Below are 14,510 nucleotides of genomic sequence, written 5' to 3' on the forward strand. Positions count from 1 at the left end.
AGGGCTCTGCATTTTTTGTGGTGTTCTGTAAGTGAATAGCACGATTTTAATATTTTTAAAAATAGTTTCTGTTTATAAAATGAATCTGTCAATGCCTAGTTAGTGCCTATGAAATCCGGATAAAGTGTTAATTTAACGCTTTCTCATTTATAGTAGTGTATATTATTGTTAAGACCTGCAGAAATCAGAAGCAGACTTGTAGGGGAAAAATGTATAGATACGCCAATATGTATTGCATACTACTTAAACATTAATGGAGCCGGATGAAGCCTCGATTTTCCCCGAATAAATTAAATTATATGGAAATCTGGCCTGTGTTACCAGAATGCTTCGGCCTCAATATTATCTATAAATATTCGGGCACACATTGTTGGCTTTTGTTTTCTTTTCTTCATCGGTTTCATAAATCCTGCCATTCTTTTCTTTAAAGGAAAAGGAAAACACTTGCCAATTTAGGTTTTCATCCACATTCTCAGAATGTTAAAATAATTTTCAGACAATCCTCGTAAATCAGAATAAGCTTTAATGGTTATGTTCCCACTTAATTATTAAGCCCTCACAAAGTGACAACAAAAATTAATTACTTTTTTTAAGGGCTGCTATGAATTGTTTGGGATAATTTTTATTCAATCAGAAGACAAAAGCCTCGATTTGCTTCTAATTAAAACAACAACAACAGCAACAACAAAAAACCAACAGGCTTTTTTTTCCCCTTGGTTGAAAAGAGCAAATTAAGCCCAAACCTAATATTTCGCCCCATTGTACTTTGTAAAAACTTGTAATGCAAAACATCAGCGGGCTATTTCAGCAAAGGAGCGTCTTTTCTAGGATGGATGAATTTGAGATTCCAGAAGATAAGCAGTATGTTGCAAAAGGCCCTGACATTTATTTTCATATGTTAAATGTTGAAGGCAGAATTAAGTTATACTTAATAGCAAGTAGTTTTAGTTGAAATGAGATCGATTAAAATTACAAGGAAAAATGGGGTACATTAGAATAACAAAAGTGAAAACAATGAATGGTCACTTTTTCATGTTTTCTTTTAGTTCTATTTTTAGGCCAACTAATAAATACTTTGAAAGAGAGAAGGACAGGAAGGCAAAAGCAGAGAAAGGGAAAAATTAGGCTTTTCCGTACCCCACAGTAAAAACCAGACTGTAAGGCATATTGAAGCGGGCTGTGAAATCTGCCACGCTCCTCGTGTGAACGTGACATCGCTATGACATAAACAGGTAGGACAAATCCACGGGAGCCATAGAGTTGGAAAGCTCAGGCTGGTAACCCAAATGAGCTGTAGGAATATTTTTCTAAGAGGTAAAAAGGCAGTTGCTGGTAGCAAAATGAGGGCATTATGCTTCTTTTCCAGGTTAAGTGGATGGAGATGGGCATAAGGCAGAATCAGACTGTAATACAAAAGACAGAGCCGGGAAGGGTTGTCATCTATCCAGGTCTGTTTAATGCACATTCTTCTGAGAATGAGGACTGAAAGAAGCTTAACGTGCCTTAATCTCTGTAGCTTTGATTTAGTGTTAGATCTCTGCACATCTAGTTTATTACACTTGAAAGTGGTCAGGAAGCTGGGAGCAACTGGGAGTGGACAGTAACCGCTGGTGGAAGAGTGCAGCTGTGGCCCCAAGAATGGGTCCTCTTCACCAGCTCCATCCCTCACGTTCACACATTTGGGCAAGTTTCCCTTCAAGCTTGGGCTTTGTAAACCTGTTCTCAGTCCACCAGAAGAGGAGAGATTTCCTTCCCCTCCCCCACAGACAGGCTGCAGGTTAAAGACAGGAGGTAGAGAGAGGTGGAGGAAGATCTCTCGCTCCCTAAGTAGCGGCAGTGACTTGAACTCCACCCACAGCACATAGGCATTGCTGTCCCTACTCTGTGACAAGTTTTAAAGGGACAAGACCGTCTCCATTTTTGTAAAGAAAGCAGAGGAAGAAGGTCGTGAACGGAGGATTTCAAGGAGCGGAATTTAGGACTTCTCCCACTTTTAGTTCTGGATAGGTCCGAGTAAATCCACCTGTCTTTTAAACAGTTCCTTCCTTCAGGTGCTGACTATTTTGAGTTACACTTCTGAAGTTCTTTGGGTTTTTTTTCCTAATAGTCTGTGACACTGCAAGACTTAGCAGTTGCCTTCCAGTATTATGTGTCAGCATCCTTTATTGTACCTAGTCCTCAACGTCAAACTGGCCCTGTCCCGCATTGAGCATTATTCCTGGCCTACTTCTGAGTGGTGAGAATTTTCCTGGTCTTACCAACCATTTCTGCAAAACGAGATTTTATTTATTGTTTTTGGGGGTTCTTTTTAGAGATATGAGGTGGTGTGAAAAGGGGAGGTTTTTCTAGGATTATTCCCCCCCTGGCCCCAGTAGTGACATTTGCTAGTTAATTGGATAAAATAAACTTGCCAGAAGCTCTGAACGATTTTCAGATTTGCGTTGCTGGAAATAGCTGTTAAATGCAACACTGCAGCAAAAAAAAAAAAAAAAAAAAATTTTCTCAGTTTTTAGAGACACACATCACAATCAACCTTAGAAATAGCACTGATATTGCCCTGGGTGTTACACAGATAAGGAAAATAGAGAAAGCCAAGCAAGCATCCCACCATGTGATTTAGCAAATCAGTGGTAGAGTCTTTCAAACTGACACAGAAATTTTCTTACTGTCAAGAAACCTTATCTGGAAAAAAAATTAGAGAGTGAGCTGGTAATAAAATTTGTTTGCAGTTTCCATGTGGAGAGACACCTTTTATACTAGACTTTTATACTAAACTTCAATCAAGCAGCAAAGATTGAAAGTTCACCTGTTTTTCCTTTCCAAGCACCCTGCCCAAATGCAGGCTCTGTTTATCTCGTACTCAGAACCTCAAACCAATTCCTTATGCCTCTTTAAAATGCATTCCCTTATGTCCCTAAAACAGAACTTAATTTCCATGCATCATCGCATAACGTGCCCTGGGTTCCTTCTTTGCCTAGCAGTATAGGTGCTAGTGCAGATTACAGAAGATCATACAAAATGCGAGTGCATTTTCTAATGCAAGGATCTTCAAAATAAAAATAGTTCACATATAATGTAAGAAGTCATTCCTAAAATTGTATAGCAGTTCTTATCAAGACAGAAGCTCCACATGGAGGAGAAACAGATTAGACATTAGACAAATAGAGGCAGATGAGACATTCAGACTGCAGGAGGAGAACAATCCAGATAAGCTGATTAGTCAAATTTAGCTGAAAGTCTACACTCATTTAATCACAATTACTATTGTTAGCATCGTGAAGACCCAGAGAAATGACGATCTTCTAAGTGAAGCATGCTAGCTTCTTGACAAAGAACGATTTTGTAGACATTCCACTAATCACTCTCAACGTTAATAATAAAAACACCATGCGAAGATAAAAAGACATCAGTCAAGTCTCTGACATGGTGCAACTATATTGACAATACTGATTCAGCAATTGCAAAGTTTATATAGTAGGGAAGAGTTAAGATGTCAAAGGGCTGTCAGTAGTGAAGAAGCCTGTATCCTTTTAGATATATACTTCAAGTAAGCTAACAAAAATATATAGTTGATATTTCACTATTAGAACAATCATGATTCCTAAAAAAAAAACCCTATCTTGCCTTCTAATCTCACACCTAAGGCAATAAGTTCTACCCCCATGCTCAAAGAAGGGTCAGCTAGAGCAGGGAGACACTTCAACCTCTCTGGGGAGCTTGGTCCAAAAAAAAATTTCTTCTGTTTAAGTAGAATTTCCTGTGTTTCGGTTTGTCCCCATTGCCTCCTGTCCTGGGCAGTACTGAGAAGCCTCTGGTTCTGTCTCCTTTGTTCCCCTGATGAGGTATCTGAACACATGGATAAGATTCCTCTGAATCTTTTCTTCTTCTGCTTGAACAGGTTCTGCTCTTTCAGCCTCTCCTCTTGGGAGAGATGCTCCAGTCCCTTCATTATCTTTGTGGCCCTGCACTGGTCTTACTCCAGTTATATCCATGTTTCTGTTGCACTGGGGAGCCCAGAACTGAACACAGCACTCCAGATGGGTCTCACCAGTGCTGATTGGAGGGAAACGGTCATTTCCCTTAGGACTATTTTGCAAATAATACTTCTCCTGATTAAGTTGTGAAACCTATGTACAGATTGACTCAAAATGATGCTCTTGCCACTTTTACATTTTTGGTAGTTAATTAAAGTTAATTTCTAAAAACATTGTTACCTCTCACACAATACTTAGTTTCAAGGCTTGTCAAGATCGGTTTGAACTACCCTGATTTCGCTCAGTGGTCATGTTGTCCATGACTGTAGGACTTGTTAAGGTTGATTGGAGTCTTAACAAAACTGCCACTTAAAAAGAAAAAAAAAAATCCCTACATTCTGGGGTGATCAAAAGGTGGGGAGAGTTCACTCTCCTGCCTGCCATAACTGTTAGATAATTCCTAATGAGCGAATTTTAATGAATGCATTTTAATGAATCAGCCTCAAAATCTCCTTGCCTGTCCAGAAAATGAAAGCCTAAAGTATCAAAATATTCCTTCTAGCTTCTGAAAGCCTGTGGATCAGAGATCCTCTTGTAACCAGGTTTTACTTCTCTCCACCCATCTCTGGGACTGAGAATTATGATTAGCAGTAGCAGCAGCACTATTAAACATAGGGATCCCATTTATGATCAGGAGTTTGTTCTACTGAGTTATGTAGATTATAAATTTTGTATTGTTTTCAGTTGAAGAAAAAGAGGAAGCAGATAAATAGAAAAAGATGAAGGAATACTGGGGTCTTATGTGTGAACGTGTGAAAATGTAACCCTATCTGTAACTCTCACTGAGTGCCCGGGAAAAAAAAAACCAACATATATATGGTATCTAAACCTATGTCACATGCTGTCTTTTCTCCCGGGTGCACAACACAGACAAATGACGATTCTTTCTTTGTGAGTCAGATTGCAAATACTGGTTCAGTCAGAGATGGAAATGGAAACTAGGCCATCGATACAGAAAATCTACGTCCTGCCCCTTCAGTGGCACTCAGGATGTACGTGTTATTAGATGCCATTTCCTAAGCTATCAAAGGTAGTTCTAGCCCTTCGTGCTGAGTGAAAGGGAAATAGGATGCTGAAAGTTTTTCTGTCACAGTACGCGGTAGACCCAACAATTCGCCCAGCCTGTGCAGCCACTCTGTTACTCTTAAGGCATCTGAAAAATATGGGCAAGAACTAAGCACGTGATAAGGCATTCTGTTTCACAGATTTCTGCATTGCTCAGGTTTACCGACTCAGCACACCCTGGGGAAGGAATACTTCATTGATACCGAGTTGTACTATTTACCAGCTCAGCCGAATTCAAGGAAGACATGAATAAAATCAAGATTTTACAGTAGTCAAAACAGACATCGGTTTTAACACATAAGGGAAGAACTTAAAACCACGTTTAACTGGCTTGCTCCAAAATTAACTTTAGAAAGACTCTCAGTAGAGATTGTAATGTTTCCCTAGAGCTGGCTGATACACTGCAGATTTTCCTTTCATTTCATTGTATTTCATTTTAGAAAAATATTAGAATTGAAATTAATAATCAGTAATCATACCTAAAACTTGGTATAGCACAACCCACGGCCCGCCTCCCCCCAGGGCAGAAAGTTATATTTAAATGTTTATGACTGTCAACTATGAAATAAAAATACTGTACCAAACAGAGTTCTGCAAGGATCAGTCCCAGACCTGGTATAACTTTATTTATGATCTGAATGATAGTCTACAGGGCATCTATAGAAGTACAATGGGTGCCAACAAGCAAAGAAATGCTAGAATGATGGAGGACAGTTTACGTATTGAAAAATGCCAGATAAATGGGAGGCACTGTCTTCAAAAATGCGTAGGATACTTCACCTGGAAAGACATATGTAAGTTTTATAAATATTGGGCAGTAGAAGTTGATTAGCACCTGGTAGATCTGGACCTTCAGGTTTTAGTTATGACAATGAATCAACAACAGTATGCTACTAGGTATTAGGAGAGGAACACAATGACACCATCTACAAGACAGATGAAGATCTGACTCTGTAGCATGAAGATGATCTTACTCTTTAGTCAGGAATGGTATAGTCTCACTTGGAGTTTTAGGCCTAGTTTTTAGTACTTAACTTCAGGTAATGAGAAGAATACATAGAAGACAGCAACAGTAATTATCAGAGAGGTCTAAGAAGTATTCCCTAATGGAAAGGCACATACTGTTGGAGTTCCCAAAGAGAAGGCTAAAAACTGAACTTTCTTCTCAAACACTTAAAGCATGAAGAGGAAGAAGTCATCTTTCCTCGGTATACATTGTAGGAAATAAAATAACTAATGTTCTTTGCTGTAGCAAGTTAGCAGTAAGGAAATAATTTCTAATATGGAGTAGAGGGACACGCCAGAAAATGTTACCTGGGAAGACAGCGGGACCTCCAAGAATCAGTGAGACTGAGCAACTGTCAGAAATAAAATGTGTTCAGTTGACTCCTCATGATGGGTGGAGAGCAACAAAAATTGCTGATGTCTAGGTACTGGTAATTATCACAGAACTGTGGATTAGAGAGAATCTATGCAGACAGGGGAGGAGTGGTGTACAATACACATGGCATTTAATAAGGGTTTTGCAACCACAGAATCATAGAATGGTTTAGGTTGGAAGTGACCTTGAACATCACCTAGTTCCAACCTTCCTGCCATAGACCAGGACACTTTCCACTAGACCAGGTTGCTCAAAGCCTCATCCAGCCTGGACCTCCAGGGATGGAGCTTCCACAACTTCTCTGGACAACCTGTTCCAGCGCCTCATGAGCCTCGTAGTGAAAAATTTCTTCCTAATATCTAATCTAAGTATACCCTTTTCCAGTTTGAAGCCACTCCCCCTTGTCCTATCACTACATGTCCTTGTAAAAAGTCCTTCCCCAGCTCTCCTGTAGGCCCCCTTTCGGTGCTGGAAGGCCACAATGAGCTCTCCCTGGAGTCTTCTCTTCTCCAGGCTGAACAACCCCTGTCCTCATAGGAGAGGTGCTCCACCCCTCTGATCATCTTTGTGGCCCTCCTCTGGACCCGCTCCAACAGGTCCATGTCTTTCCTATGTTGGGAGATACAGAACTGGATGCAGTACTCCAGGTGGGGTCTCACGAGAGTAGAGTAGAGTAAGAATCACCTCCTCTGACCTGCTGGCCATGTCTCTTTTGATGCAGCCCAGGATCTCACACAGCATTCTCATTTGCGATTGGAGGGAGTATGGGCAGGATCATCAGCCTGTTAGATGTTTGAAAATTGACTATAGAACAAGGTCAAAGGGCTGTAGAGAACAACTTAGTGACTGTGGACACTCAGTAAAGAAAAGAATGTCCCAGGGCTGAATGAATACTTGATAATAATCGGTGTTTTCAATAACAACCTGGATGATAAGAAAGAATGTACCCTTAGCCTGTGTGGATGATACCAAGTTAGGGAGGTCAGACAGAGCTGAAAGTAAGACACTCAATTAATAGAGACCCAGGGTATAGGCCGAAGGAAATCTTGTGCAGTTTGTCAAAGAGAAGTTCTGCACATGAAGCATGGGCTGGGAAATGACTGGTCTGACCTGGATGGAACCTGAGGGTTTTGGTGGCTTTCTCAACTGCTGGATCCTTAAAGGCAAGCCTGCTTCTGTGTCCAGAGCCTAAGCATAAATAAACCCCTGTAAGCAGCTGGGGTTTCCAAGCCAAGTATTTGGTTTTCCAACCAAGTATTATTGTAACAAAGACAAAGCACAGCAGTAGGGTCTGGAGAAACCGACACAATACATGTCACCATTTTCCAGACTTGGCTTCCTCCAGAAACGCAGCCCAAGACAAAATTCAAGACATTCCTACAGGGGTGCCCACTGCGGATTCATTACTTGGAAAACTACACCCCAGAGAGACTGTTTGGACAGACGGTGCTTCAGCTGCTCTTAAGTACTTACAACTCTGCAAGAGTTGGCAGAGTTCGACGGGGAAAATTACTGCCCAGTGCAGGTCTGCTGGAGCCCAGGCAAGGAGAGGAGCTGATCAGTCTTGGCTACGCAGGAAACATTGTGCTTTCATGATACATCTTTCCAGCTTAATCAACGGTTGATGTGTCAGGAGACTGTGTTGTTTTAATGCCGGTTTAGAAAGCAAAGTAATGATTTAAGAGAAGCAGTCAAGTATCAGCTGTAGTTGCCGAGTACCTGGTTTGCTGCTTGCTGCCCCTTACCCAAAAGCAGGAGCAGATTTGCATGGTGTGGTATAGAGCTCTGAACTCCATGGACCACCTTGTACCTGGGAAACTGCCTGGCGTGCCTGTTGGAGAGGTCTGACTGGGCTTGATCCTTGATTGTCTTCCTGGGAGAAGCCCAGAGCACAAGGAAGAAAACAACATGGGCAAAGGGGTGCCCCTGCCCTGAGTTGCAGGTTATTGACCCTGTTCTTTCTCTTCCATGTCCTAAACCAGCTTCACATGAGGAAATGAGTATATTACTATCTTCCCAAGACTTCAAACCTGGTCTGGGAGTTCTTCCAGCCTTTCTTCATAGACCTATTCAGCTCCACCAGCTATTCACAGAATCACAGAATCGTCAGGGTTGGAAGGGACCTCTGGAGATCATCTAGTCCAACCTCCCTGCCAGAGCAGGGTCACCTACAGCAGGTTGCACAGGATGGCATCCAGGCAGGTTTTGAATGTCTCCAGAGTGGGAGACTCCACAACCTCTCTGGACAGCCTGTTCCTGTGCTCTGCCACCCTCAAAATAAAGAAGTCCCTCCTCATGTTTAGGTCGAACTTGCTATGCTCAAGTTTGTGCTCGTTACCTCTTGTTCTGTCACTGGGCACCACTGAAATAAGGCTGTTCCCACCTACCTGGCACCCTCCCTTTAAGTATTTAAAAGTATTGATAAGATCCCCCCTCAGCCTTCTTTTCTCCAGACTAAAAAGACCCAGGCGTTTAAGCCTTTCCTCATACGAAAGATGTTCCAATCTCCTAATCATCTTTGTAGCCCTTTGCTGGACCCTTTCCAGCTGTTCCCTGTCCTTCTTGAACTCGGGAGCCCAGAACTGGACACAGTACTCCAGATGTGGCCTCACCAGGGCAGAGTAGAGGGGGGAGGATGACCTCCCTTGACCTGCTGGCCACACTCTTCTTGATACACCCCAGGATGCCGTTTGCTTTCTTGGCCACCAGGGCACATTGCTGGCTCATAGTCATCCTGTTGTCCACCAGAACTCCCAGGTCCTTTTCCACAGAGCTGCTCGCCAGGACGTCAGCCTGTAACCTGTACTGATGCATGGGGGTTATTCCTCCCCAGATGCGGTACCCTACACTTGCCCTTGTTGAATTTCATTAGGTTCCTCTCTGTCCAACTCTCTAGTTCTCTATTCGATGAGCCTGCCAGCACCCTGCTCATGACGAGGGAGCAGACAGGCTGTAGATTGGGGAACTGCTAGGCTGTAATCAGAACTCATAAGTGGATGTTTCCTAAAACTTTGATGATGGAGAAAAGAGGGACCTACGTATCTTAGCAAGGCTGCAGCTTGTGCATGGTGTGGTGAGGATGAGGCCCATGCAAGCCTTCTCCTTCCAAGGCAGAGTGAGGCACATCACACTCACTACTCCAGAGTCATGCTAGGTTGGCTGAGGACATCTGTCCTGACAGCTGCTACGTTGTTGTGTGAGACAAACACCCCAGAAAATGTATTTCTGCAATTCTAGCACAAACAGCAGTGCTTTGAAATGAACCCTGAACCATCTGGCCTGGTGAGGAGGAGGTGCGAGTGGTGGCAGGGCCACGCGAGTGCTTGGGTGTCGGTGCCTGCCAAACACAACATTCCTTCGGAAATGCGTGTGCAGCGTCCCTTCCTGCGCTCCGCTGTTGCGGAGACTAATCCTGTGATGTCATTTTCCATGAGGAAATGGCATCCAGCTCCTGCAGAGCAGCACAACGGTGACTCAGCCAACATGCATTCGCCCTTGCCTGCAGCTGGCACGGCGCAGGGGAAAGCGAGACAACTTCTGGAAGATTTTGCCCCTGAATGGATCATCTTCTGGTCTGTAAGAAGCCACTCTCTGCATGGGGCAAACTGCATCCTCAAAGGCTCAGCCCAGGCTGATGGGCAACCACAGAGGTCTTTTCGTGATTTGTCAGTCCCTGTGTAGTTTCTGAGCTTGGCAGCAAGAAGAAGGTTGGAAACAGTCCAAAGCAGGGCGGCAGCTCAACCTCTGGTATCTCTGATCGAGGGGAGCCTTTAAATAAAAAGGTGAGAATGGGGGTCTCCACCTCTTACTGTCTCAGTAAGGGGAAAGGAGAGATGTTATCAAAAGATTAATCATCAGACTAAATTCATTATCACGCTCCTCCGAAATCTTGTCATACTTATCAAATAGATAGATATGATCAACACACTGGGAAGCTGATAGCTGTGACATTTAAACATTAGGTGACATTTTTTTGCTCGTTTTACTTAAGCAACATAAACCACGTGTTCAACTATGGGACTGACAGGAGATTCCTTCCAAATGGCAAAGCCACACATGCAAATGTTGACTTGGGCCTGTCTCAAGATAAAACCTTTCTGTGCTTAAAATACTTCTTACCAAAATCACGTGGTGTTCTCGATCTCAGTAAGCTCAGCTTTGTCACGCGGCTTACATGCTGGATCGAAGGTGGGATGTGTGGCCACAGGGATGCAGAGAGCGAGGACCACTGGGATAGATTTAGAAGCCTCAAGTGTGCCAACGAAGTCAGATCTTGTGCAGTTTTCAGTCTTACCCACATATAGAGACAGATCTCAGTCGATCACATCTCCCTGTTGTCAGAGTTGAATACTCTCCAACCAGGTTCTCTTAGATATTACAGTGTTTAATGTCAAATTTCCTTATTGAGCATATTTGGCGTTACATAGGATTTTGATATAGCAGAGTGATACAGCAAAGTACTGAAATTGCATCACAAGCATAATATAGCATTTGCAATATACAGTATACAGTAGAATCACAGTGCAAACATTACTGGTTTCTTTATTGTCACGTTACTGGGCCTCCCCAGTGGCTGGGAAGGAGTACGTTGGTTGGAACCATGTCAAGCCCGTCGCTTCTTCAAACTTTGTTTTATTTATTGTCCAGTTGCTATACTTTATGTTGAGCTGAGGCACATATACGCTGTTCTCCCTGCCCCTCATGCTGGTCTTGGTAGCTCAAGAAGACATTGTTATTTGTTCGTTGTCTGAGGGAACCTGATGATTCACTGGGGCAGCTGTTTTATCTAAAACCGTGGTAACCCTCCGGTCTCCCTGGTGTTGAGATAAGTGCAGCTTTCTTTACAGCACATTATTTCTCAAGCTCATTGTCTTTTTACGCTTCTCCTCTGAGCTCTCCTCCACTGTGGGGGTGTGCTGACCTGCCAAAATTGCCCCGGGTTTTCAGTACAAAGGAACGATTTTCTTCTTTCCCCCAGATAGTCCAGATGAGATGTGCTATGTTTTCGGTGTGGCAGACCACAGGAGCACGATAACAGTGCAAAGTAGGGGTCTGTACAACCTGCCTCATTTACAAAAGGACAGATTGCAATTCAATTTTTCCTTTGAAAGTGACAGAATGTTTTGAATAGGGAATGACGCGCCAGCTGCCAGTGAGTGGAAAGCACAAGGAATAGGAAAACCTGTCCAATACTCATACAAAATTCAAAACTACTAGTTTGAAAAATATGAATCCCTTTCCAGAGGTTTATTCATATATATTCTTACAATACAATGTCTGACAGTAAATTTTTTGGTCTAAAACTTGAAGCCTGAAATATTAGCATTTCATTAGGATTAAATGAATAACTGTGCATTCTAATTACCCTGAGGTTATTGATACACAATACCCTACAGGAGCCCTATCTTACTGTCCTAAACCTTAAACGCATATGAAAACACATCACCTTAATTACCTAGAGGATGCAAAACCCAGGTGCATGGCATCTGAAAACTTACAAACAGAAACCAAAAGCTGAGTGTAAAAATCAGGGGGACAGACAGCAAAGTGTGCTCACTACACTAGAAGCTCAGTCATTTGCCTCTATCTCGCCAAATCAAATCTGCCTCGATTTCATCTTGTTCTGAATCTGTTCTTAGCCAATGTTCTAATTGAACAAAGTTTTAAGTGCTGTTGCTTGAGCACTGTCACTAGTAAGTACGGGCAGGGGTTGGGGAGCAGAATGAGAGGGATATTGAAATTTGGTGTTCTGCTGCTAGTGAGGCACTAATAAGTGAAGAAAAGAAAGCCTGTTATAATGAAAAAGAACCCCAAAACTATTCTGGAATACTTCTTTAGGGTAGTTATAGCAGAAAAGGCTTGAGTTTGTTTGCGACCTATCAGTTCTGTATAAACAAGAACTGTAGCAAGCATAATACATTTTTTAAACCCCAGTATCTTACTCAGTTCACACATTCACTCCTCCCAGGAAGAGAAAGGAGGTGCGCTTGGGACTACACCTAATCTAAAGAAGCTTCCTATTATACCTATGCCTTCCTCTGCAGCTCTGCAACATGAAGCACAGTTGCTACAGCCTAAGGTAAAAGAAGTGAATGCCTCTGCTCGGAGAACAGTAACTGATTAGAAGACTTCAGCGAGGGTTGCTTCCTATCGGAAGTGGGGAAAAGCAAAGATCATTCCCATGTTTATTAATATACTCCTTTCCTGAAGTGATGCAGACTAGCTAGGGAGAAGAAAATTGCCATCTAAACCATATTTGTTATCCTCTTCTCAAAAAAATCCCCAAAACAAACAAACAAAAAACCCCAGCATCCAAAAAGACGTAGATTTGATATTGACCATGGAAACATCTAAGGGCAGTATTAGAAACAATATTTGAGATGTTAGGATAATGAGCTCTTATTTTAAGCTTTTAATATGACCATAGAAAGCAAAACACTTCTTTGGGTTTATGATGGAATTAAAAGGAATGAAGGAAGCTACTCCTTCCCAGTTTAGCAGAACAACAGATATGAACTACTTACTACGTGTTCTAATATGGCATACTTTAGAAGAGTATGTAGAAATTATGTTTGCATTTTCTACATAAAAGGTCAAAAGAAAATAAAATTATAGCCTTTTTTTTTTTTCCAGAAAAAAATGAAGCCATTCCTTATGGGTTAGTTATTCCAGCTCAGGATGTCCTTGTACTGTGACATTTGTAACATCCTTAGACAACGATTGCTCCTTACTTTCATTACTACAAATTCAGAATCTTGTCTGTTTCCAGTATTGGTTTAGACTCACAATACAGCAGCTAAAGATTGAAAAGCTCGATCTGCAGTACAAGAGAAAGGTGATTTTCTTACTAATTAGGGTAGCAGAAATTTAAATCTATAGTTATACTAAAGGACATTTTATAAAAAATAAGGGAAAAAATCCCCACAGCAGTAACTCCAAATGAGCAAAATTAGTAAAAGTCCCAATCTATATAAAGGCAATAATGTCAAATAGATTCTATTCTGCTTTCTGGTTAATACATGCTTACAGACTCAAAATTGCTTGTATAAAAATCAGAAGAGAGTATCAAACTTCCCATTTAAGAAATTTCCATTTAAAAATTCCCCATTTTAGAAATGGGAAGTGGAAAGCAAAATACAAAGCTAATATATTAGAAAAACTGACAGCACAGGTGCTGTGGAAGATTCCCTAATGCCAGTAAGAGGTATCAAAAAATTAAAATTTCTGGAAAAAAGTTTATAGAGCTTTGAACACAAATAAAACTAAATGCTAAATGAATAGCAGCGTAAAAATAATGAGAATTTAAAGTTATGCAAGCAAACCTCAGTCATTGCAAGAAAATAAAACCCACGCATCTACGCACAGCAAATGGGTTTATACAAATCCAGGGAGGGGAAGAAACCCTTCTAATTGTTCCGCACGTGTACACCGTTGGAAATTTTTCGTTCACGGGGGATGGGGTGGGTGTAATTTTTTGTTTCCTGTGTAGCGCTGTTTAACAGGTAACAGTAAGCCATGTTCCATCACGCCCTGTGACAGAGGCAGAAAAAAACTGGCGGGAACCCCGCCCCCCTCTCCCTCCCGCCCCCCCCCCCACGCTCTGCAGTCCCCAACCAGGTCGGACCACAACACATAAATACCCGCGCGGCGCCAGAGTCTCGGCAGCTGCGTATCGCCGGATTGAACACCATCATGTCTGGCAGAGGCAAAGGCGGGAAGGGGCTCGGCAAGGGGGGCGCCAAGCGCCACCGCAAGGTGCTGCGCGACAACATCCAGGGCATCACCAAGCCAGCCATCCGCCGCCTGGCTCGGCGCGGCGGCGTGAAGCGCATCTCGGGGCTCATCTACGAGGAGACGCGCGGCGTGCTGAAGGTGTTCCTGGAGAACGTGATCCGCGACGCCGTCACCTATACCGAGCACGCCAAGAGGAAGACGGTCACGGCCATGGACGTGGTCTACGCCCTCAAGCGCCAGGGACGCACTCTCTACGGCTTCGGCGGCTAAAGCCTTTTCTCTCTGCGCACCATCTC

General features: G+C 42.6%; 1 protein-coding gene across 1 annotated transcript; it reads left to right on the plus strand.

Moving 5' to 3' along the window:
• Positions 1 to 14,172: 14,172 nt before the first annotated feature.
• Positions 14,173 to 14,510, plus strand: LOC309676821 (histone H4; the record flags this gene model as incomplete). Its single annotated transcript, XM_082489468.1, has 1 exon — positions 14,173 to 14,510. One exon carries the CDS (start codon positions 14,173 to 14,175, stop codon positions 14,482 to 14,484), a length of 312 nt encoding a protein of 103 aa, XP_082345594.1. The 3' UTR covers positions 14,485 to 14,510.

This window comes from Vanellus vanellus (assembly GCF_965231255.1).
Source record: "Vanellus vanellus genome assembly, chromosome: 1".
In the NCBI taxonomy this organism is placed as follows: Eukaryota; Metazoa; Chordata; class Aves; order Charadriiformes; family Charadriidae; genus Vanellus; species Vanellus vanellus.